This window comes from Pollicipes pollicipes, unplaced genomic scaffold (assembly GCF_011947565.3).
Source record: "Pollicipes pollicipes isolate AB1234 unplaced genomic scaffold, Ppol_2.1 Scaffold_4219;HRSCAF=4965_pilon_pilon_pilon, whole genome shotgun sequence".
NCBI classification, from domain to species: Eukaryota; Metazoa; Arthropoda; class Thecostraca; order Pollicipedomorpha; family Pollicipedidae; genus Pollicipes; species Pollicipes pollicipes.
Window position 1 is genome coordinate 27,351,055 of NW_023596448.1, and position 24,806 is coordinate 27,375,860.

Consider the following 24,806-nt stretch of genomic DNA (forward strand, 5'->3'; position numbering starts at 1 on the left):
TCGACTGGTCATTTAACTCTGCAATATTGGAATGCCGGGAGCATCAGTTAAATATTCTAGAAGATTTCGGTGTTTACTGAAACTTTTGAAGAAGTAGACAAAAAGCACCTAATGTCCTCAACCCAATTAGGAACTGGTATGGTTCACGTTTTCGGGCTTTCGAGAGATTTTAAAGAAGTAGATAAAAAGCACCTAATGTCCTCAATCCAATTAGGAACTGGTATGGTACACGTTTTCGGGCTTTAGGGAGAGTGGGGCCTATTAAGAATTTACAGGCTTATGCTATTTTTAAACAAGAAAATTACGGTAAGTGGAAGAAAGAACAGGGCGGGATGCATAAGGTTTTACGTTTATCTCCGTAGCTTCAAATGTAGGGAGCATTAAGTGGTGTGCTCAAAGCCTCCCATAGTTAACATCGCACAGCGGTAAAATATGTTCTGCAAGTACTGAAGCTTATTCCCGGTTGAAAGCATATGTCTGCATTGGCAACGTATTAAAAATGCAGCATGCAACATGCCTATATAGTGCTGAGCCGGCCGCCGCAGTGGTGTCTGCCCCGGGACGCTGAACATCAGGATACTGAGACCGAACCGGCAGCTCGGTTCCAGCTTGCACGCCTTCCAAACACTCCGGCTGCTCCTCAAGAGCCAGACACTGACATGACTGCGGCAGCCGTCACATGCCGGAAACCACGTGCATGAGAGGCTGTGCGGCGCATGGGCTCGTGTATGCGAGAGCCCACCAGGCGGCCGCTCACGGTTTGTGTTCAAACCCGACTCGAGCCGCTGGCGCTCCGACAGCGAGCTCTGCTTCTTCTCTGCGGGCTGTTTACGATGCGTGGCTGTTCTCTGGCGGACTGGGCCTGGATCGCTGCGACCTTGGACGGAGCTACAGCCTGGTCTCGTAGCGGACATACGCGGCAATAAGGGACGGTCGGCGGACCTGCAGGTCATCCTGAGGGCAGCTGCTCAAGCACCCTGACCAAACAGGTAAGCCATTACACGAATGCGAAGGTTTGCTTTTGCGCGACACCTCGGTGATCTAAACACGGGGAGGAAACCAGAGACACCAGCGGGTGTCGGGACATCACAGCCCAACGTCCGGTCAGGCATGCACGCTGTTTGTTTGGGTCGTATTTATGCCAAAATGACTTTAGTAGCTATCTGTTACTAGAAAATAGTCGATGTGCTCAGAGAACGTGTTTCGCAAAGAGCAGATTTTCGCAGCCGTGGTTATCATAGGCATTGGGATACCATTTAAAGCGCAATAGGTTTGCACTAGTTATCAATGATGTGTGCAGCAAACCAATGTGACGACTCACTAGCAAGGCTTTATCCTTTTTGTGACCTATCGGGTAGCATCCTGCACTGCAGTCTTGCTCACGACGACCAGTGCTCGTTATCAACATGTGGTTTTATGACACGCTCAGTGGATAACGGTGCTCAAACATTGATTGATTGCAGACCTTGCCAAAGGCGGTTCCAAACAGCCCTGTCTTCCGCGCAGAACGGCTGGGGAAGCGAGGCATGCTCATATGGGGTCGGCCCACAGCGGCAGTTCGTGCGCCTATGTACGAAAAAACCCACCATCCACCCCGAAGCTGCATGCGTTACACCCGACTCCGTCGTTCCCGGCGTCAATGTGACCTTTGGCCTTGACTGGGCCAGATTACCGCGATAGTTGGACCGCTGATTACCGTTGTATGTTGCCAGCAGGCGCAGGCGCCTGGGTGCTGCTGGAAAAACAGAGGCAGGTGCTGTCCAGCGCTTCCCCGCGTTACGCTTTGTGCCGGCGCAAGCTAGTGCTCTCTGTGCGCGTCGCATTGGTAAGTTAAGCTAGTTTTTGGTTGTTTGTGAAATTCACAAGGGTTACATATTACAGACTATGGCTGTTGGCACGTACCACCTTCATAACATGGTTGTCATATCTTGTCGTAAGGGGCCTGGCCATCAATATTGCACGCTCTTGTGACAAAAAAACAACACACTAATAAGTTGTTTTAAGACACTTTTGAAAGGAGGAGCTCTGCATTTTCTGCGCGCGTAACACTTCTACGGCATGCATTTTCGCGTAGCTTATATCACTTCATGCCATAGCTAAATACGTGTCTGCTCTACCGATGCTACATCATGCTCAGGTAAGATCCATTGCCCACCATGTATCGTTTCATGCTGCATTCTAGATCGACGACACTCGATTAAAAGTGTGTTATTATTGCATGGCACTGTGAACGGACCGCAGTGACGAGAACGTACTGGCCATAACAGGTGCCAAGGGTCTGCCACTAGTCAGCTGTTGGACCCCGTTGTAATTTTCCACGGCTCAAGCAAGAGAATCGTTAAATTTGCGCCACGCTTTATGCGTCTCTAATGCGACGTGTTGTTCACGCATTGTCGGGTATCAATAAAAGTAGCTCGGAATGCAGAAAAAAACAATCACGAAGCGAAATGCCTGAATATGTTATTTGTTACATATTTCCCGCTAGCTTTTTCGTTTTTCGCTGATTTTGATGTGACCAAAGCAGACTTGAGCAAACTTTTTTTGGACGTGTTTTCAGTTGCGTGGAGAAGCCACACGAGTTACGGTAGCTGAGGATGGTCCATACTTGAAATATAGCATATTGCTACTGACACGACACAATGTTTATGTCTGCTCGTTTTCACTTGTGGTATCCTTTCATGTTAATATTTGGAGATACTGGACTGCTCCTATTGCTAAAGTTTAGGGTCGCCGGTCGCTTTTAATGCGAAGCCGTCATATTGACAAGTGCCAGTCGTGTGCTAAACCAAATGTCGTAGTTCCATAAGGTACCAGGGCAATCCCAGGAAGGTCAAAGCATTAAAATTTAACTGAGTTGTAAAGGTTGTGCAAGGGATGGATTATGACCATATTCGGCCATGGCCCTCCCTCCATCACTACAGCTCACCCCTATCACTCAAATCATCTGCGCTGTAAGGTAGCCTGCGAAAATGCAACTATCTTAAAGAAGCAATCACATTTTCCGTGCATCCGATACACAAAGGTCGTTTGGTTAGCAACGGACAACGGGCTTGATAAACAGGATAATTCAATAGCAGCGTAATTTGGGAGAGCTGTGCGCACCGGAGCAACATGGTATTGATCGCTCATTAGCATGCGATAGGACGAGCAACACTGCCTTAACAGCACACGGTAGGACGGGCAACGCTGTCTTAATGGCATGCGATAGAACGGGCAGTACTGTCTTACATGTACATGTAACAAATGAAGCTTTCTTTTTACTGATGCTACCATTAGCTCATTCGTTTGTGGTAGTATATTGCCAGTATTCGACAAATGCCAAGCAATTAATAGCAGGCTATGCTAACCGGACGAACAGCATGATGATATATGTAAAGGAAAAAATACATTCATATATAATACGCTATACTCATGATAGAATGAATGAGTCCAGAAAACATCATATACTTCAGCCATGGACTTCATTCAGCACACGTATATAACGCAAAAATTCAATTCAAATCATAAATGTAAGGCAGAAGAACATTTCAACAAGTATCACACAGTGCTCTCGGGCCGTATCATAACGAGCGACTCTTATGGAGGTAAATTGCACTACTAGAAGGCGTCACTTGAGACAGGCTTCAAAAGGTCTCCAAGAGGAAGTCATGGTGTTCAGCGTTGGCTTGACGTGTCTTAGCTGACTTGGTTCGGTGGTTTGTAACTCAGCTAGATCTTAACTTGTCTGCAGGACGGATATTTTAAATGAGTTTGGGTCGTCGACTTTCGTATGGTGTGAGTTAGTGAAGCGGTCGCCAAATGCAGTGTTTTGGTTTTGTTGTTACAGTTCGGATTTGCGCGCTTGATTGTTTCCCAACGCTACGTTTTGCCCCGCCAATGTAGGTTTTTTGTATGGCACCTTCCTACCAACGCTGCGATAAGGAACTGCATGACCTTTTCCCTACTAAGAATGGTGGTGGGTCAAGTGCTGAGGAGGTCATGTGGGCAGCTAATGTTTTACCGCTCTTCAGGCAATGCGGAGTGGTAACCCTGACGCCGTACTTACTGGGGACACCTTCTTCGACAGCGAATCACCTGCGAACGAAAAACCGATAAAAGAGTCACGTTCATGGTTTTGTTTCGTGAATGTGTCGATGTCTGCGGAAGTCCTCGGGAGTGTGTTTTGATTAGATATCTACTCAGTTGAATCATCCTATGTGGATATCCATTTGATTGCAATAGATATCCCATTTTGGTCAATCCCTGGATCTTCAGCTGCTGCGTCGGAGGCAGGCGCTGCGCCCTCAACAGCTGTGCGTGAGGAACTGCCCTTTTGGTTTTCATAGGGGTAGGGCTGATGTGAACGGCAAGACGACCGGTGACGTCACAGCTATGTAGGGCGCAGCGCCTGCCTCCGGCGGAGCAGCTGCGATACGGGGACTTACCAAAATAGAACACGCATTCAAAGCAAAGGCATAGCCACATACAATAATTCGACACAGCAGATGTGTGCTCAAAATATACTCCAGACGACCTGCGCTGGCATCAGCGCGCCCACAACACAAACAATGGGCGCCGCATACATCGTTCTTCTTTCGTCGTCAGCAATTACAGTGTCAAGGTTACCACTACGCGTTTCCTGGAAGAGAGGTAAAACATTAGCTGCGTACCTGATCACCTCAGCACTCGACTCACCACCACGCCCAGCTGGGAAAAGGCCATGCAATTTCTGCAACAACCAAAAGGGTCGTGTATCTCATCACCTGGCAACTATGCAAAACTCCCTCAAACACCTACACTGACTAGATAAAATGTAGCTTCCGGATGTTCTTTAGCGAGCACGTCCGAAATGCCAAAAAAGAGTGAATGAATTCAAATACGAGACCTCAATCCCACACTGAGCACCATGACTTTCTCTGGGAGCCTGCCGAGGCCTGTCCCATATGACGCTGTCTGTAAATGCAATTTGTTTCTAAAAGAGCTCCTCGATACAATGCAGCCCGAAAACGGAATGCAATATTTTCTTAAGTTCTACTGATTGACGTCTGTGATTGGAGTTGAATGTTTGCTTTGTGTGCATGCTTTGAAGAACGCGTGCGTCTGAAATATATTTAGGCGGTTTTGTTTTACTAATTGATGATGATAAGGCCTTTGGGGCGCACCGACTACGTTGGTCATATGGCGCCCATAACCTACATTTTATCTAACAGGTGCGTGAAAAGGCGGGGAGATGCGACTACGTCCGATATAGAGCATGAAATTGTATGTCTTCAAGATAACTGAAAATGCGGCCGTCATTGACTAAACTCGAGTCGTCTCCCAACATAGCATGGAGCGTTTGACACACGGACCCCGATCCAAAATGGCGCATGCGTTCAGGTGCGAGGTGGGCACAATCTATCAGGACATGTCGTGCGGTGTAATGATACCTGCAGCGAGGACATCGCGGGTGGTCTTCCCCACTAACAGGCATCGGTGAGTTACGTATGTGTATCCTATTCTCAGGCGGTATAGCGTCACTTCATCCCGCCTCCCCTTACGACAGCTGTACGCCCATGGCCCCAACCGGGGCTCTATCTCTTTCAGTCTATTAGCAGCACACGCATCCCAGCTCGCTTGCCACTGCTGTTTTACTAATTCATGTTATTATGAGCACAAGAGTATTCTCACCTTCCTCTGAATAAATACTTCAAAAACCGCAACATAACAGACCCAGGAGACATGACAAGAAACTCGCCAACTCTGTTGTCTGAGCCGTATCAAAATAAGTAGGGATACAGCAGTTGACGATCGTGGTACAACCGTGTCCGCCGGTGTGGTGAGAGCGCCCGGTGTGACGAGAACGCCCGGTGTGACGAGAACGCCTGGTGTGACGAGAACGCTCGGTGTGGTGAGAATGCCCTGTATGACGAGAACGCCCGGTGTGACGAGAACGTTTGGTGTGACGAGAACGCCCGTGTGATGAGAGCGCGCGGGGCGTTGAATCTATGTATAAAATTAACTTCATACGTCTCTGGCGTCACAGATGGCCTTCATCCGAAGAGTTTTCCAGCAGCGGCCGTTGCTTGGCAACGCTCTCGCTTACGGCACGCTCTTCGTGGGCGCAGAGCTCACTCAGCAAACTATCCTGCGTCGAGTGCTAGTAGGTATTGTGATGTCATTTGACGCATCAGTTTCAACACGATACGGTGCGCGGGATCCGCCCATCAACGGTTAGCAAGGCAAAGTGAGACGCTTCTGTCGAGATCGAACGCGTTCAGGTCACCAACGAATGCTCCACAAAGGGTGAATGGATAAAGTAGATATAGCTCGCTGCGCTGATTTGGCTACTGCAGTTTCGCTACATACACAACACAGGTATCGTAATCCTTGGTCAGGGATCAATTGCTGTAAAAAAAAAAACTGCGCAGCTGGTGGCGACGGCAGGCAAAACTAAGGCCGGCGCATCTTGAGCACGTCTGTGCGATGGGAAGACGTCATTACTCAGCTCAGTGCAGCCCCCCCCCCCCCCCCCATTTCAGAGGGAAGACAAGACTCAGCCGCCGGCTCCCTACGACACGGCCACACTGGGCAGATATGCTCTGCTTGGCTACACGATCAACCCCACCATCCTGTACTTCTGGTAAGGCATCACTGCTGACAGCTGCAACCAGCGGCGCCTCCACATCGCCGGTCCACGAGCCTAAAAGAAAAACGAAACATGACGAACGCTTTCACTTGCTCGTCTTTTCTACTGAGGAAGTCATTGCATAGCTTATACACCGGCCATTCAGAGATATTGATGCAATTTTCAGCTACATGTCAGCCGTGATGTTTGTCTGCTTTTGTCCCTGTGCAGTAACGCGAATCGTGTCACAAAGCAAGTGTAATGTTAAGTTGTAACTCGGTAAAGGCCACACGATCTTCGCTGCAGCAGAGTGACGCAGAGTGACGCAGGGTGACGCGATGTGACGTGCGTGCGACTCACGTTACACTGAGCCGCTCGCACAAGACACACGCGCATCCATGACACACGCGCAAGGCCTCCAGTAATCGACTTCCGGCCTTTCTGCTGGTTTTCGACAGGTATAAGTGGCTGGACAAGCGGTTCGTCGGCACCTCCATGGCTGTCGTTGGCAAGAAGCTAGTATTGGACCTGGGGGTCATAGGACCCATCAACATCTTCGTCTTTTTCACCGGTACGAAGTGAAACATCAGAGCCCGCAGAATGCCTGTGACCCAGTTTGAAACCACACAACAGAAAAATGCAATTCAATGGAGGTTCTTCGTGCCGGTAAACTGGCCTGCGGCTGTATCTAGCGCCAATCAATTTTGCTTTGTCGACGGTTGCACAAAATTGTCTCGTGTTTGTACACGCAAGCCGTAAAGCTAAGGGTCAGGGAGACATCATGTTTTTTACCGCCCATGAAGTGCTCGGAGGGCTCTAGCACGGCGATTGGTGCAGTAATGATCCGTAGACTTCCACATCGCATTCCCCGAGGGTCGTGTATTTTGTATCTTCGTTCTGTTTCATACGCTTGCAGTGATGAAATGATAAACCGTTACGATATCGTTGTGAAATGCGTGCAGCGTGACGCACTCCGCTTTCTCGCCGGCACACTTGTTCAGTTGTTGTTTGAATAACTTGCTCTTGCCTTGCAGCCATGGCCCTGATGGAGAGGAGGGAGGATATATTTGCTGAGCACAAAGACAAATACGTAGGAACATGCCTGGTAAGCGTCTGCTTCCCTTCAGTCCAAGGTGTCACCAGGGGTTGACAACTGGGGAGGGGCAAATGACCTGGGGAGGGGCAAATGGGCGGCCTGGGGGTCAAACCGCTGAGACAAAAGAACCGCTGCTGCCGCCAAGGCGCCGCGTATTCCTCGGGGGCCAAAGCTCTCCCCGCTCCCCCTCCCCCCACCCCAATGACGACAATTTTGCCTAAAACAGTTGTATCGATGTCTCGCTGAAATGTATGCCCCGTTGTTCGTGCAAAAGATTAGTGATAGCGTGCACATACGGCGGCGCAGCCAAGAGGGGCTCTTTGACCCATCCCCCTCCCCCTCTTCAGGTGGTGGGGTGCCACTACTTTTTGGTAGTTAAGGCCGCAATCGGGTCATAGAGTTCATAGAAACGATACCCGTGACATCAAGATAAGATCCCGAGCCTAAAATAAAACCAAATTCGAAACGCAAGACCCAAAGCTGCGGGGTCCCCTGACTGAAGGATCCCCATGACCCGAGCAGGCCTTCTCCGGGTGAAATCCTGGTCACGTGACCACGCAAATGTACCGAGCTAAACTATTTTCATCCCATTTAAGTGTCCGCAGATGGACTATTCGGCAAGCGAGCGCCAGTTGTTAGCACGCTATTATCTCGAATATGTCATAGAGCTTTCATGTGTTCCGATTTTGAAGAGCGCCCTCTGACGTCACCCCGGCGTCCTCTGACGTTACCCCGTCGGCGCCGTCTGCTTTTCAGAAACAAGTGTACTTCTGGCTGCCGGCCCAGGCCGCCAACTTTTTCCTCTTGCCCAACCGCTTCCGGGTGCTGTACGTGGGTGCTTGCTCATTCCTCTGGCTGAACCTGCTCTGCTGGATCAAGCGCAGCCCGGTGGAGGGGGCGAAGCAGGACTGACGACAGCTCGCGAGCGGCTGGTAGTCGCTGCGGGCGAGTGGCGCACCGTTTGGAATCGCTGTGGCGAACCATATGTGATTTGGTGGCCAACCATATGGAATTGCTATGCTGCACCAAAGCGAGCCCATCAGGGGAAACTGGGCGCCGAGGCTATCTAGAGGGATCAGTGCAATCTGTGTAATTCATGCGAAACGTCTACACGCAGTGCTTTCGCGGTGTGAGCCTGCATTGATACGTGTGCGTCTTATGCGGCTGGGTATTTTAGAAGGGTATTCGATGTCCCGTGCACATGGTTCATGGATTCGTATTGGTGCCTTCATGTGTTACGAATAAAATAATAATATATATAATAATAATATATAACAATAAATATAATAATATAAATAACGAATAAAACTCTTCCATTCCCTTACAGGAATGAAAGCTGTGGGTTGTAGCGTGGCCAAGAGGGAAGGCTCTGGGGCCATTGCGTGCCGTGGAATTGGCGGGGACTCCTCGGCCAAAAATCCCAGCACTTTTCGACAGCGTAAAATATTTTACGGACTTCCCACATATGAAGAGTCCCGTAGGTGTAAAAAGGACCAGCGCGCTAAAAGAGTCGTCACTACCAAAATATCCCACAAAAGCACCGAAGAGGTTTTAGGGACTAACAGGGTGGTCCCTGTGATCCACTTTGCTTCCTTGCTAGCCGAAATCCTGGGTACCCTGCTGGGTGTGACTGAAATTATGATCCGCCCGCCTGCGTAACCAGGGCGATCTGAGCGCCTCTGGTGGCCAGGTAACAAACCATCTCCGTCGGTTTGTGATTGAGACAGCAAATGTGGATCTCCTTGCGCTTGGACTAAGTGTCTGGAGAATAGAACATCGTTCTAAGCCGGTGTGTGACCCATCAAAGTGTACAGCAGACTAAAGTGTACTCATCACTGAAATGGGTCAGAGATAAGGCGTGATCGACGCAAGGAGTGGATCACTACAGGTCACTGCCCGTAGCGATCACACGAGTTTTACCTGTATGCTTTGATTAAGAAACGTAACCAACTCCAGCTCGGACACTAGCGGACGTGACAATGAGCTACTAGATGCTATTTACACCAGAAAGATGCTAAAGTTCATGCCAAAAAGCCACTTCATATTCCCTTCAGCAGTACACACAATTTCTACCACCGACGTCTCCTTTCGCAAAATCAGACAAGTTCACATGGAAAAGTGTGTATATCGCTGTGCAAGCCAAAGGTTGCCGCGTTTATTCGGTAGTCAACAATCAAACTATAGGCTTCCTTTTGGACACAACGGAGGCAGCTTAAGACTGCTCACAGGCGACTCACTCACGGATGATCAAACAAATGTTCACTGGAAGTGGTGCGGCGTAAAACTAGTAGTCAAAACGCTGTGAAACCAGTTCTGTCACGCAACGCACAGCAACGCAGTCGAAAAACTCACACGGCGATACGAACTTGCGACCAAAATATCACAGCTTGGTTTGCGCATGAGCGCTGTTACAGAGTCGCAAATTCACAACTAGTCTTCTTCCATTCAGCCCCATTCTTGCGGACCGTCGCTATCTCTGCATGGATGCTTTCGTTATGGTTTAAGTGACAGCGTGACGGTCCTCCCTGAGGTGGCACCCCAGCAAGGGGCACGTCGCATGGAGCGAAAAACTTCAAACATACCCTCACGATCTATCTGGTTGGAGCTAAAACAGCTACGATAGGGTATTCTGATGTGGTATAGATGAAGTGTGGACACTGACTTCGGAAACCGGGGTGCCCCAGATGTAAAATTCGTGCGCTGCAGTGGCGCCTTCCTTCAGTCGAAGCCTTCTCTCGTCGACGTGACGTCACACCCACCGTTCGTCTTCAGGACGCGCTGGGCCGGTATGTAATGGAAGACCCCGCCCACACGGTGGCAGATCGTCACTGTCACCTGGTCCTCGCCCTCGCTACCAGAGCTTTCGACGCTGTCCGCTCGGCGACGCTGCGGTCGAAGTTGCGGCTCTGACTTGAACGGCACGTAGTTCCAGTCCCTGCGAACGAAAGCAAGGCAGTCTAACTCGACTACGACGGCTAAATAAGCTTAGTTTGGTTGCAGCTGACTTACTGAAAAGAGGAACTTGAGAGGCATGTGTGTAACGAAACTAACAAGGCAACTGCAAGACTAACAAGGCCCGACTAGCCATTACACTTGACGTGATCCAAACTCGGTAACTAATCGCAAAGCTAACAAGTCGCGATCAAATCGTCGCTATTTTCAAAATTTCATTTACACATGGCACACGAAGCCCGTTTTAAAGAGAACTCCTCGCCCTTGATTACAAAGTGGTGTCCAATAGCTTTGAGCACTGACGCAGCAGCTGAGACCCGCAGACTTACACAGCGGTGCACGACTGCTCACGCTTGGCTCACGCTCACCTGAACATGTCGAACCGTTTGAGAAGGTGCTCCGCGTGTGCCTGCTCCCGCCCCCTCTCCTCTCCCGCCGGTGTCATGTCTAGGCTCGGGTCATAGCTGTCCACGTGCCGTCCCTCACAGCACCCTGGCGCTGCACAGGGGACGTCACCGACAGCCTCGTCCAGCTTGTCTGGCGAGCGCTGCGTCCCCTCCTCCACCGGCGGCGAGGCGGACCGGTGGCGCCGGGGTGCGGCCGGCGGTGGAAACATGAACTGGCGGAACGCTGCCTCCAGAGAGCCGTGCGACCGCGAGCCCTGGAAGGGGGGCGCTGTCGGGGGCGGCACGCGCACGAAAGCCGGAAGCGCCGACAGTGGCGGCGGCAGCGGGGCCACCTCCAAGTTGCCCAGGAGCGCGCACAGGTGCTCATCCGGGATCGACGGCTGCTCCGTTCGCGTCGGCGCTGGAGCTGGAGCTGGAGCTGGCGCTCGGGTCAGCGCCAGAGTTGGCGCCGAAGCTGGTGCTCGGTCTAGCGCTGGGACCGCAGTTGGGGCCGGAGGCGGAGCTGGAGTTGGAGCTAGCGCTAGAGACTGAGCTGGCACGGACGTTGCATCGTGAGCTGGCGCTGGTGCTGGCGCTGGTGCTGGTGCTGGTGCTGGTGCTTGCATTGGCAGCAGGGCACGCTCAGGAGCCGTCACTGTCGCCGTCGCCGCGGGCGCCCGTCGAGAGCGGAGAGCCCGCCCTGTGCCGCTGCGGGCCTGAGTCCGGGAGGCTCCCTGCATCGCTGACCGGGTGCTCCTTCTGCGGCCCTGACTGCGCGCGCGGCCCCCGCTCGGGCCTGCCTGGCGGGGCGCGGCCTCGCCCAGTTGCACCTGTGCGTTGTCTAGGAACGGCTGGATGCCGTAGTAGCAGAACAGGCTGGAAGACGGGGCGAGAGCTGGTGAGAACCAACCAGGAACGCGAAAATTGACAGAAAGAATGGAAGAATGCCCTCCCTTAAACGACAAACGTGAGAATGATATACAAAAAACATGACGTTGCAAACAACACTTGGGGCTTGTTATACCACGTTCAAGACGACAAAGAAGCCAATGACGAAGGAGACAGCGGTGTGCGGCCAGTGGAGGCCTAGGACACATGCTAGGTGGTTGCTGTCGTGACCTGCCACACCACGTGACGGTAGGGAGTTCAGACAGTCTGCCGGAAAGCACTAACGCAACGCTGTACTGACGCAATCTGAGGATGGAAAACATGCTGTTACGCCAAGCTGTAGCACAGTCCGTTGGCATCACGCTGCAACGTGATGCTGCCACGTGGGTTGTTGGTATGTCGTAGCCAGAGGCGTGGCTGGTACACGGCTGTAATGGTACGGCCTGAATTTCGAAGAGCAGTTTTGGTCCCAAGCGTAGGTGCTACCAAGGCACTCCAACTCTTTTTAGCCCGCTTTTATCTTTCATTTTAGCACCTTAGATGACACCTGTCCAAATGTTGGGAATAAGTGTATCGAGTCATGAGACGGATCGTCGGGCAAACCCTTCGTTCATATCAAGTGCATAGCCTCCTACGATAGCGCAAGCAGGAGCACAGGAGGCACGTACCCCCCACCCCCTCCCCCCCCTTAGGTTCCGAGGGGCCCGAAGGGCTCCTCGAAGCCTGAGATTAAGGGCCCAATTTGAGTGCCTGAAGGAATCGAAAGGCCAGCCGGAGGTCTCATTCAGGGACACCAGCCGCAGGGTCGAGCACTCCACGCCAGTCAAACGGCTGTACGTGCTGATCAGGGGCCCACCGAGTCGATAAGGGCCTATATTACGGTCAGGCAACACCCCCAGGAACGCACGTTCAGCTCCGTAGCGGCATGGGCCTAAAGGCCCATTTCCCAAGCAGGGACAAAGCTGGAGCCAGCGATTTACATTGCTCGTGGCACCACGGCGCCGAACAGGGGCCTTGTGTTGTCAAGGGGCCCCGAGTCGGCCAGAGGTAGTGCTCGAGGAGGCCCGAAGAGAGGGTCTAGGGGGCCCACGGATCCGATGATCAACGGCCCGATTAGAGGATCTCAGTGTATAAAGGACTGGTCGGAGTCCGGTCTTGGTCTGGTTGACTGGTCCGCGAAGACGGACCCTCAAATAGCGATCAGAGGGCCCTTCGCGCTGATCCGAACCCCCTGAGTAGATATGGCTTATATGTCGGTCAGGTACCACCGTACCACATAGTCGGTTCCGTGTCCCCGAACCGACTATGTTGACCCGAGGACCAATTTACCAATCAACTACGAACCCGGAGCCAGTGATTTACACTGGTCGGGGGCATTGTATCTGTCAGGGGTCCACAGCGCCTAACAGGGGGCCCTGTACTCGCAAGAGCCTCGAGACGACCAACGTAAGTGTTCGATGAGACCCGAAAAGGGACCCGGGCGGCCCACCGGAGCCGACTATCAACGGCCCGATTAAAGGGCAAAAGGACCCAAAGGACTGACTGTGGGTCACAAAGATAATCGTGGCTCGTAAGATCGTGACCTACTATATCAGTCGGAGATCTTTTTTCACCGTTTGAGGAGCCCCTGAGATAATGCGGTTGTCCAAGTTCGTCAGGGACTACAAACGCCGAACAGTCGGTTCCATGCTCTTCTGAACGCTCGAGACCCATTACCCAAGCAGTAACGAGGCCCAGGTCCGCGATTTGCAGTGCTCGGAGCTCCTGACACAATGAAGGGTTCCTGTGTCGGGTCAGGAGCCACAGTGCAGAACAGGGGTACTGTGGCGACAAGTGTCCCCGAGTCGGAGCGGTGTTTGAGGGAGCCCGAAGAGGGACCGAACGGTCTCTCGAGACCAAAGATCAAGGGCCCGTTGGGATGGCTGAAAGGTCCGAGGGGCTGGCTGGAGATCACACTAAGAACCGACACCGATAGGGCCGTGATCTCAAATATCAGTAAGATGATCTCTTGCACCGACAAGAACCTTCCGGGACAGAACGTTCCACTATTTTGACCAGAGATCACGGAAAACGAACTGTCGGTTCCGTGTGGGTCTGAGCTCTGGGGGCCCATTTTCCAAGCAAGAACAACATTCGGCCAGCGATTTACATTGGTCGGGCTCCTGTATCGTTCACGGGCCCACCGTGCCTAACAGGGTATTCTGTGTCAACAAGGGACCTCAATTCGGTCAGGGGAAGATTCGCTCAACAGGGGCGAGGACAGGAGCCCGAATGGCAGAGGGTCCATTGTGTTGGTCGGGGTCCTCTGACAACTGAAGGAAACACAGGAATTTATGATGAGGGCTCACACTGAGGTAATAAAAGAGACCTGTGCCAGTCAGGGGCCCCCAGTACCTAGCAGTGGGGCCTTCAACCCTATTCCAACATTCGCCGTTAAGCCCAACTGGAATCTATGTGCCAATTATTTGACCACCTGCGATGAGCAGGGATGTTGTTGCGTCGAAGATGGTTCATGCGTCGATCCTGGGTGCACTGTGCGGGTCAGAAGGCCTCCCGCGTCCGGGAGAGGACCAATAAGATCAGATGTATCCCTCTAAGGTCCTCCGAATCGGCCAGGGGATGCCGCCCCATGCCGCCAGAATGACGGCCGGAAAACACACCGCGGTGGGACAGAATGGCCCTTCAGCCCTTGACCGGGAGCAACAATGTGCCCCCTAGTGTTGCACTCAGGGGCCCTTTACCGGAAATAAGGGGTCTCATTAGTGCTGAATGGAGTGCCACAAATTGAGTCACTCACCCCCCCCCCCCCAGTGTTGCACTCAGGGGGGCCCTTTACCAGAAATAAGGGTCTCGTTGGTGCTGAATGGAGTGACTCAAAATGAGCTGAAAGCGCACAAGGCCCTCCCATGTTTCCTTGAGAACGTTCCTTATTTTGCAAAATCTGCTAGTGAAACAAATACCACACAAATTTTGAGCCTTTGCGCCGGGTGCCAACAGTGTTGTGGTAAACGCGCACGCGCCAACCACTGCGCGTCTGGGAAACCACAGGTACGGGGTTCGATTCCCACGATGCCGCCCGCCCTTCCCGCCAGGGTGAGGGGCTGGCGGTGCCATTTAGATCCAGCACTTGAGTGCGTCATAAAACCCAATGACACGCCCGTGATCTTGGGGAGCAAGGATAGCAATAGCTTGGGTTCCAGTTTTTACAGAACCTAAAGACGTTGGCCACTGCAAGTAACGCCGGGGGCGGGCGCCGAGTGCGCAACAATGACCATCGTAAAGTAATGTTTCTAAATGTCTTTCAAAATCAATGCGTATAATTCAAAGATTGCCATGAGCGCATCTTTTTTGCAAGTTTGAAAGAGTCTTCTGGACAGTTTAACAGGAACAGCAACGCGGAAGGTAGAGATTTTACCTTACTGTTCCAGCTCCACCACCAGATTCCTGCATCACTTTGCGGTGCCGTGAAGACCAATGCGTTATTGCCATGAATCTAAAAACCGGTCTATATTCCAGTTAAAGAAGACACAAATGTGTTATATATATATATATATATATATATATATATATATATATATATATATATATATATATATATCGTGTAAGAAAACTATGCCCTGAAAAACAAATGGGTCACATCCGACGATTTTTGTGGGGGCTGTTTGTAAATCCAGAGCCTTCCCTTGCCAAAGCTCTGGCAGCGCCCCCGCAATGAACACGTTGCTTCGTGTCGTGAAGCCAGGTCATGACTCCATCGGATCACTCACATGCTATGCAGGCAGTTTGTGGTGCCACAACATAGGAGCCTGGGCACTAGGTACAGCTGGTTTCGGTTTGCGTTGGGTCTGCCAATCGTAAGACACCATCAGCTGGACTGAGCCAATCACAAGCCACCCTCGGCACGTGCGCTGATCACAAATCACTGTCAACCAGTCACAGACGTCCGCTAGCAAGTTAGCGCACGTCGCAATGCTTCCGATCGAGTTTGTTTTAATGTTTGCCTCATAGGTTTAAGTTTGGGTCAAAACACGCTGGCTAGCTGGCTACAGAGTGATGTGATGCAACGCTCTGGCTGTCACTTGTGAACACACAAGCTTTGCCTTTGTGCCAACGCGCAAGTACATGAATACCCAAGAAACGGCTATTTTTGGTACGAACCAGATACGGCGGGCCAAAAGCCTTAAAAAGAGCCAATAATTCAACGGAGCAGCCGAATCGGTCTAGCCCACGCCTCCGAACGCTGCTTTATGCGCCGCGTCTGATTATGTAGACTACTTTGACGTGCTTGTTACAGACAACACAGAAAGAGGAAAAGGAAAGGAGGCGGGCAAACGAAGGCAAGGCCGATCTCACGCCTCCACTGGTGTTAAGCCATTAATTAAGCTAAAGCTGAAAAACGGTGAGCTTCTTCCATGAACGGAGGCCGACGGCATCTAGGCGTAATGTTTTACACCAACGTGTCACCTACCGGGTCAGATCAATGACCCAACAGCAGATAAAGCTTTACGTGTGAATAACCACAGATCAAAAATTTGTGTGGGTATGCCACCAGATGACAGCTGGAGGATCATATGAAACATTCCAAACACAATTTTACGCCCGCTACCACTTTCCTTGGATTGATTAGGCCACGTCGACCAAATTCGTCCACATACCAAAATGGTGTGTAAATATTTGAATGAAACGGTATTTTAATGTGCCAAATGGATGCAAATTTAGGCTCAAACGCACCTGAAATTCAGATTGAGTGCCCGCAATCATTTGGTATGCATAATGTGGAAAAGTCAGCCATCATCCACATAGTTCAACTGCTGTGTGGCCTTGGCTGATTTTGAACGATCGGTGTCTTTGTAGACGAAGAAAGTTTCATGGCTCACACCAATTTCTACAGTGATTGTAATGGTGAGGCGCGTTATCTGCCGTTGATCGAGAGTCGTGATGCTCCTCTCTGTATCCAAATAGGGAAAATGGAAATAAATGGAATATTGTACCCTGTCATTATTATCATTATCATTATCATTATTATCACATCATGACATCATTATTCGTTACATTCGGACGGCTCAAGCCCTCCCGCGACGCAATGTTGGCATGTCGATGTATCATTGTTCAATTTGTGTGAAGCAGGCAGCAAACAGATAAACGGTGGCCGTTTATTCGCCAGCATGTCATGCCACACCTTCGAAAATGTGAGCACAAAAAGAGCAGCGCTATGGAATGCAGCCTTTATTTTGATAAGTATTTAGTAGCTATTAAATCAGAACTAACCTTGTCCACAAATGAGTGACCGAGTGTTATCTGGCATATCGCACAAGGGCGTGGGCAACGAATTGTGTTATGGCAATCCTGACCCGTAAAATTTTTTGGAGTGGGGTGGGATACAGCTTTTTATAAATCGTATGTCTCCTTGGATGATTAAATTATTTTCCGAATCGGACGGGAATTAGCCTCTGTTGTATTTCTTCCAAAACGTGAGCTAACCATAGATTCTATAAATAAATTAACCAGCGCAAATGGATCGAATTTGACTGAAGACTGTCAATTTCCAAAACAAAAATGAAATATTTCCACGATTGTGATCTTGTGAATTGGGGCGAAATGCGATGTTTTAGTCTGGCCTTTTGATACAAATTCTTGGAATCCTTTTACTTCCTGAACTTTGAATATTTGTACGAAAGTGGATTATTGGGGCCGGGGAGGACAGCGCTTCATATATCCATATGACTGATAGGCTAGATGGACTGCACGCTGGGAAGTCGATGAATGAAGTATTCAAGTTCGGGGACGATATCGCGGAATCGTGACCCTTTTTGCAAGCGAGCTGCTTGATCAGTATCATATCATGTTGCATGTGTCCAATACATCTTGGGAATACATCGCATATCCCACGGGCCCATGATGACACAGTTTGCCGCCACCATGCCATCGAAGTCCACTAGCCCGCTCCTGGTCACCACGCCTCTGCGCCGGTGACCGTACTCACGCCAGAGCTCGGTTCTCGAAGCCTGGAGGCGCCCGGGTCAGGTCAGGCTCGTAGCCCGGTGGTGCCTGCGCCAGGCTGGGGTCGGACCGTGATGACGACATGGATGATGCGCTTGGACCGGCCGCCCCCTCCCGACCACTGCGGGGGCAGCAAGACGAACGGCGGCGTCACGAAAGCACCGGGGAATACAGGCGGCAGTCCAGATCGCAGTCGATGGAGAAAAGCAAAGAAAAAGCATGCAAATGAAGCTGCTCTCATGGAGTAGCTCAACAGGGTAAAGAGGGCCCCCGTGTTTTCTTTTGTCGTTTTATCTTTTAGACCCAGCGCTGCCACGAGTCCGCTCTTCCAGATCACCGCAGGACTCAGCTACTCTCCAAAAAACTCACCTTCCTGATCCCGAATTGAGCGGGCAGCTCGGATTGGCGATGACAGTCACGTGGCAGTTGGACCGGGACGGCGTGTTGTCATGGTGACGATGGACGAGTGACGGACTGCCGCGCCGGTAACTCATACTGGTCCTGATCAGGAAACACGAAAAATCTGCCAGTCCGTCATTGGTGTGTCATTTCTTACGCCTAAAAGCACAGTGATAGTTACTGTCGCAACCTTTCGCGCTGGATACCGCAGGCGGAAACAGTAAAGTGCGAGCCGTAGGGATTCTCAACCCCCCCCCCCCTCCCCCCCACCCACACACAATCACAGGGTTGAGGTGCTGCGAACCAACTCGCTATAACCGATCCGCAAAATGCGACCCGCCAAAAATAGCAAAAATACCGGTTCTCAAAATCAGGAACAGAACTGAAAATGCGCTGGACGACACCAGGCCTCATCCGCCACATGCCTTATCACAGAGCAGAGCAGTGCCTACAGTTCATAGTTTGTGGGAAATCGGAGCGCGTTTTGTGCACAGACGCAAAGGAAAACCACCGAGGATGTCTGCGACTTTTGCGGAAAGTGACTGCTAAGTGACGATGGGCTAAGATGGCCAGAGAGAATGAAGAGGAGAAAGAAAGAAGAAAAACAGAGAGAAAGAAAAAGGCACCGAGTAGGAAAAACGGCGCTGGGGATCAATTCCAGCTCAAATGTGTCAGCTAAGGCTGAGTTCGAAATGCATGGTTTGTGGGCACATTTGTTGATGCCTTTGACCAGAGGGTGAGCAGAAATTTTTGCTTAAACAGAGCTGAAGGTACCATGTCATACCATAACGTACATGTATTGTTAAACTATCTTAAACTATCTTAATGTACATGTCTAATTTCTGTTGAAGCAGAGCTGAATGTACATACCATACCATACCATGCGTCATACCTGGCCATACGTGGATGAAGCCTTTTGTGCAAAGATAAAATAATTTGTCAAAAATCTCATCTTAAAGTTGGCATAGCATGGCAAAAACAAAATACCTTAAAACACAATCCAGTTCGATCAGCTTTTCGCCATATGTTTGTTTATCCGGCAACCGAATTTGTAGTGCGCGTTATGTCTGGCTTAAAAGGTGAATGTTTGCCGTCTAGTATTGTGTGCTGTATAACATCCTCAATATGTAGGGACAGGGGTGAAAGTATATGGTATGTTGGCAAGTCAAACGGCCCATTCGGCTACGGTTTAACAAGCACGTCCTAGACGCAAAAAAAAACAAACTCCTGGACATCCACTGACGGTCACTTTCTTTTCTTTTTATTGAGATTTGACCATTTCACCATTTCACCAAGACCATGAGATTTGGCATAACGAGAGCCCCTTGGCTGTCAACATTTTGCAACAACAAAAAACCGAAGTCTATCCTTTCCCTGCAAAATTTGTGAATCAGTCCACATACGCGAACTAAAAACCTCACCAAATAGAAATATTTCATCCTGAAAATTGTGTGGTCTTTATCCGCACAAAGCTATTGCATTTCATCTCCCGTGATTCATTGTAATTTTGTCAGGTCCAAGTGTGGGAAAAGTGTGCCTCTGCCCACCTGTATGCTGAGGCAAAAACCCCTTTCAACTCCCACCCCATTTTACCCCATTTTACCCCAACCCCATCAAAACCCCATTTTAATTCCATTTTAATAGCTGAATGTGATTTTGTTTTATTGTGAAGTGAGAAACTCATTTCATTTGAGACAACTCTCTCACCCTCCCAAGAGCTTCTATGCGTGGCGCTTCTACTTGGGTGTTGTGGTCTTACTTCCTGCATAATCTCGCCCAGAATCTCTGAATCTGTCGAGCAACAGCCATCATATGGTGGTGTGCGGCAAATAGCGGAACGGAACTTATAATTCCGTAAATTGTGCCCGCTAATTATTGATCCGATAAGAAGTGCACTTCGTTTTGCCCCACATTTGCTGATCGCGAATTATTTGATTAGATGAATGTTGAGAGAAAGAATATAAGCTCAATCACGTTTACGTTTATTGATAAATCAAATAGATAAATATTAAGCTCGGCACCTGTAGGCTAAGAAGCAGTTATAAAGAATGCGGGATCATGAGTCAGCTGCATCGCATTCAAATAAATATAAATGGGCCGCCTATTCAGAATCACTCTGTTTCATTAGTATGGACACTTCGGACTATGCTTGAAAATGTTCGTATCTCAAGTCAATGTGTCAACCATATGTGTATTAAAAGGTTATTAGCTTCTTAATAGCTAACTTCACGCCACATTCACATTTAACATGTAGATTGAATCGTTGATAATGCGGAGTTCATATAATATAAGAGATGACTTTTGTACCATAAGAGGCAATATTGTACAGCGTTTATATAATGCCAGGAGACCTATTGAAGTGGACGAACATTGTGAGGACGCAGGTGCTACTCCTTGCTTTCACTCACCGTCTTTTCAGAAGCTTGATGAAACCCGTGCAGCGTTTGTAAAACAGTGAATAAGGCTTGAAAAGCTTCCAAACATGAATTCCGCAGCTGACCTGAAAATTGAACGCTTTTTTTAGGGCTCCACTTTGCAATTTGTGTATTGGCCCGAGTCCTGACCAAGAACACCGACTGTGCGGCAGTGGGCGAGCCCTGAGCAGCTCCAGAGCAAGTGATAAGCTCTAAGTGTTACAAAACACGCACATACGCCGAAGACAGGCAGCCGCGGCTGGAGAAAGCACGGTATTCGAGAAGCTATCTAATTTCCTTGAACAACAGCGACATATTGCCGTGGCATCGTAATCCGAAGAAGGCGGTACATCGAAGAAGGTTGGCAAAGTTTTCTGCCCGTACCATGACCAACTCCTAGATATGAAACCGACTAGTTACCACAATAGACCCTGACAATTTGCCGCATTGATTGATTTTGGTCATGGACGCTTGCAACCTGTTTTGGGATGGGGAGCTCAAATTCTGACGATATCCATCCCTTAATGTATCTTAATTGAAGCACCAGTTTCGTCATCTAACACTGCCAAAAACCACGAGCTGAATGACTCGATAAATTTTCTTCCTAATATCAGCCCTACAACTTTACCGTGGCAGGATAGCAAGACGTCTTGTAACAATAAAACCGCGTCGGAAACATGCACACGGACATGAGAGCTTATAGAGCGTGCTGCCAACCTTACCAGCTTTAAATTGAGCTCCACTGTCTTTGAGACGCTCCACACCCGGCGGCCTCTGCCCCGCCTGACCCGACTGACGGAACCCAAGGTCACTGACCCCGAGGCGGCCGGTCACTGCCCCAGGCAGGGCAGTCAGCTGACTACAGCTTGGTAAAGAGGCAGCTGGCTCGGGGGTCATTCGTGCCGTTTTAACGGTAAACTTGAGATACTTAAATCGAGTGGGGACGCCACTGACTGGTCTGCTGCCATGATATTGGAGAACAAATGTGAAGCGCAGACACAAAATGTTCCCGATAGCACACAGGTAAGGTGGAGCTCATGTGGCGATTCCTATATCAGATGTATCACAGGAATTGTCTTACTTGAGGTAGATGGTTGAAATGACTCGGAGGCTGACATGTTTGTCTACTGATGTGTAAAAATAAAGAGATTCAGTAACATAAGAAGATCGTTGATACCGTGTTACTACCAAGACCTCTGCATCTGTATTTTGTTGAATGCTGGGTTAGGGAATACGAAATGAGTTGCGTGGGCGAATGAGTTTTACTTGAACCATGCTAGACTGTTGAACTTGAGCGACCCTGTCCAGACGTTACACTTTCTGGAAGCCAAGATTACTGCAGCTGCTGACGGAACTCTGATCACGCAGCTTGCAGCAAAAAGGAGCACGACTATTCAAAAGCTGCGTCTCATCCTCAGTCAGGCATTTTGGTGCAGGCTGCTTGATCGGCCACGTTTGTCCAGCAGGATTGCAGTATCACCACGTTTGTCCAGCAGGATTGCAGTATCACTACGTTTGTCCAGCGGGATTGCAGTATCACCGCGTTTGTCCAGCGGTATTGCAGTATCACCACGTTTGTCCAGCAGGATTGCAGTATCACCACGTTCGTCCAGCAGGATTGCAGTATCATCACGTTTCTGGTTTATCTCCTCGTTCGATTAACGCGGAGGACAAGTAAAAAATTTTGCATTGAAAAAGCTGAGGAGCACGGGTTGAAACCGTGTCGCCACGCCAATGATCTGGCACGGCAGCCACGCGGGATACAATAAATATACGAGAATAGTTTCTGATGAAGGAGGAAGCCATCTTCCTCACTGATGATGTCGTGGACCGGCGTGTGCAGCATGTCGTAATGCCCCGTGCGTAAGCCTTAGACCCACCCGCGGGGGGCGTTTTTTTTAAAGATTTTGTCAGATCCCAGTAAGCGAAGCGGATGAGAACACGAAACGGAATGGATTCCGGCTACAAGTTACTGACGACTCTCAACGCTTTCCGACGCATAGGTGTGGAAGTAATCGGTCCGAAAGCGCTGATCACATCATCATTAAATAACTCGCACCTACCCGGTCCGGCCCCGGGCACCACCCAGCCCACCGTTAGCCCGGTCTGGCCCCGGGCACCACCAGACCCCTGTAGGTCGGTCCGGCCCCGGACACCACCAGCCCCCTGTAGGCCGGTCCGGCCCCGGGCATCAGCCAGCCCCTGTAGGCCGGTCCGACCCCGGGCACCACCAGCCTCCTGTAGGCCGGTCCGGCCCCGGGCACCATCAGCCCCCTGTAGGCCGGTCCGGCCCCGGACATCAGCCAGCCCCTGTAGGCCGGTCCGGCCCCGGGCGCCACCCAGCCCCCTGTAGGCCGGTCCGGCCTCGGGCACCACCAGCCCCCTGTAGGCCGGTCCGGCCCCGGGCGCCAGCCAGCCCCCTGTAGGCCGGTCCGGCCCCGGGCGCCACCCAGCCCCCTGTTGGCCGGTCCGGCCCCGGGCACCAGCCAGCCCCCTGAAGCCCGGTCCGGCCCGTGTCGATGCTGCCGGCAGTTGCCTGCCCCCTCCTGGGCTAGTCCAGAGAGATGGTTCCAGACAGTCGAGGTCATTGTTTGAAAGATAGTAGCGATGGGGTTATGAGCCTTCTTCCCCACACCCAATGACAGTGGCTGTCTACTACGCGCACAGTGATTGTGAGGCGTTCATAGATTTCGGAAGCGATGGTTTGCGTTACCCGTTTACATGAAACATACAGCGACCAGGGCCACGCCTTGTCACCGAAAGGTCTTGTGTTGGCCACCGTCCGCTTCTGGGACTTGTACCTCGGTGATATCACCCAAAGGTCTAGTGTTGGCCGCCGTCCGTTTCTGGGACCGGTACCTCGGTGATGTCACCGAAAGGTCTAGTATTGGCGACCGTCCGTTTCTGGGACTTGCAGCTCGTTGACAAGCTATGCACAGAATGCGGAAGGCAAGCCCCAAAGAATGCTTTTAATGCCATGGCTTCGTCACCGCAGAACTCTGATACCAGTTATGCGATATCCATTCGATTTATGCGGATGCTAGATTGGATTGGCAACATTTATGATGAAGTTTCTATTTGAGTTTTTGTGAGGGACTGATGATGGTCGCACTATTCACGTAGTGTAGATTGACAAACTTTCGAACGACGACGGCATTAAAAACGAACACTTAATGGCAAAGTATGATCTTAAGAAAATATCGTGTCTACGGTCCAGTTCTTAATGATAATATATGCTATGGAAGGCTCATGTTACCCAGCTGTCAGCTTTCCTGTGCCGACTGGCGTTACTCCGACTCCGATGAGAGTCATGAGGACATTCAGAACCTGTTTGGTGATCACACTGCTCGCAATGTCTGTTGGCGAACATAGCAGATGCGCGGAATATCATGGATCTCTTCTGGATGGATCTCTTGGAGATCCTGCTTCTCGAACGGCTCCTAAGGACGCTCCTGGTGATTCAGAACTCCACCGAATGGATCGGAGTCTGGGCCCAGGCTGTGACGGATCTTGTATTTTTAAAGTACCCGGCTTTGGGGGCAGGCTCGACGGATCTGGCCGAGACGGAGCTGGTTCGGCCGAGATATCCCAATAAAGCAGATCCGTGGGGTTCGAGTCCTTGGAATCTGCTTTCCGCATTCTGTGTATAGATGTCACTGACTAATATACAAGAAGTAGAGGTGAACAGTGGCCAACAATAGACCTTTTGGCGACTGGTCGCAGCCCTTGATGGGGCGAATGCTGCTTCCTGTTAAACGGGTTAACGCAAACGTTCCCTTCCGAAAGGTGAGAACGCCCTATAACTGCTGCACGTAAGGCGGTCTATGAAATACAGCTCGCATTACGTACTGAGCCACGTTTGAGACAGCCGATGTCACTGAGTGGATGGTAAGTTGGAGGAGGGGGAGGTTAGTAACTGCGATGTTATTATCTTTCGAACAATGACTTCAGCCGTCTGGCGTTGTCTCTCTGCACCAGCACGGGACGTGCCGACGACTGCCGGCAACATCAACGCGAATCAGACCGACCGACAGGCGACCGGGTGGTGTTCGGCTGCCATTTACAAACTTAACCTTAAAATGTGT

At 50.6% G+C, this 24,806-nt stretch overlaps 1 protein-coding gene and 1 long non-coding RNA gene across 3 annotated transcripts; one reads left to right on the forward strand and one right to left on the reverse strand.

Moving 5' to 3' along the window:
- Positions 1–862: 862 nt before the first annotated feature.
- On the forward strand, positions 863–8,918 carry LOC119095968 (mpv17-like protein). Of its 2 annotated transcripts, XM_037218830.1 has the most exons (7): positions 863–989; positions 1,713–1,825; positions 6,005–6,121; positions 6,501–6,601; positions 7,045–7,157; positions 7,621–7,691; positions 8,439–8,918. In XM_037218830.1, the coding sequence occupies exons 3-7, from the start codon at positions 6,005–6,007 to the stop codon at positions 8,592–8,594; spliced, it is 558 nt and encodes a 185-aa protein (XP_037074725.1). In that variant the 5' UTR covers positions 863–989; positions 1,713–1,825; the 3' UTR covers positions 8,595–8,918. The 2 variants fall into 2 exon arrangements, with proteins under 2 accessions (XP_037074725.1, XP_037074724.1); XM_037218829.1 differs by lacking the exons at positions 863–989; positions 1,713–1,825 and adding an exon at positions 2,061–2,137.
- Positions 8,919–18,283: 9,365 nt separating this feature from the next.
- Positions 18,284–21,518, reverse strand: LOC119095349 (uncharacterized). The gene is made up of 3 exons (XR_005093859.1): positions 21,444–21,518; positions 20,716–20,807; positions 18,284–18,409 (listed from the first exon to the last, which is right to left on the reverse strand). It is a non-coding gene; the product is annotated as an uncharacterized LOC119095349 (long non-coding RNA).
- Positions 21,519–24,806: the final 3,288 nt, after the last annotated feature.

Coding starts and splice junctions, on each gene's coding strand:
- LOC119095968 (XM_037218829.1), top strand. Junction 6,602..7,044: donor CCCACCATCCTGTACTTCTG/GTAAGGCATCAC, acceptor GGTTTTCGACAG/GTATAAGTGGCTGGACAAGC. Junction 7,158..7,620: donor CATCTTCGTCTTTTTCACCG/GTACGAAGTGAA, acceptor CTTGCCTTGCAG/CCATGGCCCTGATGGAGAGG.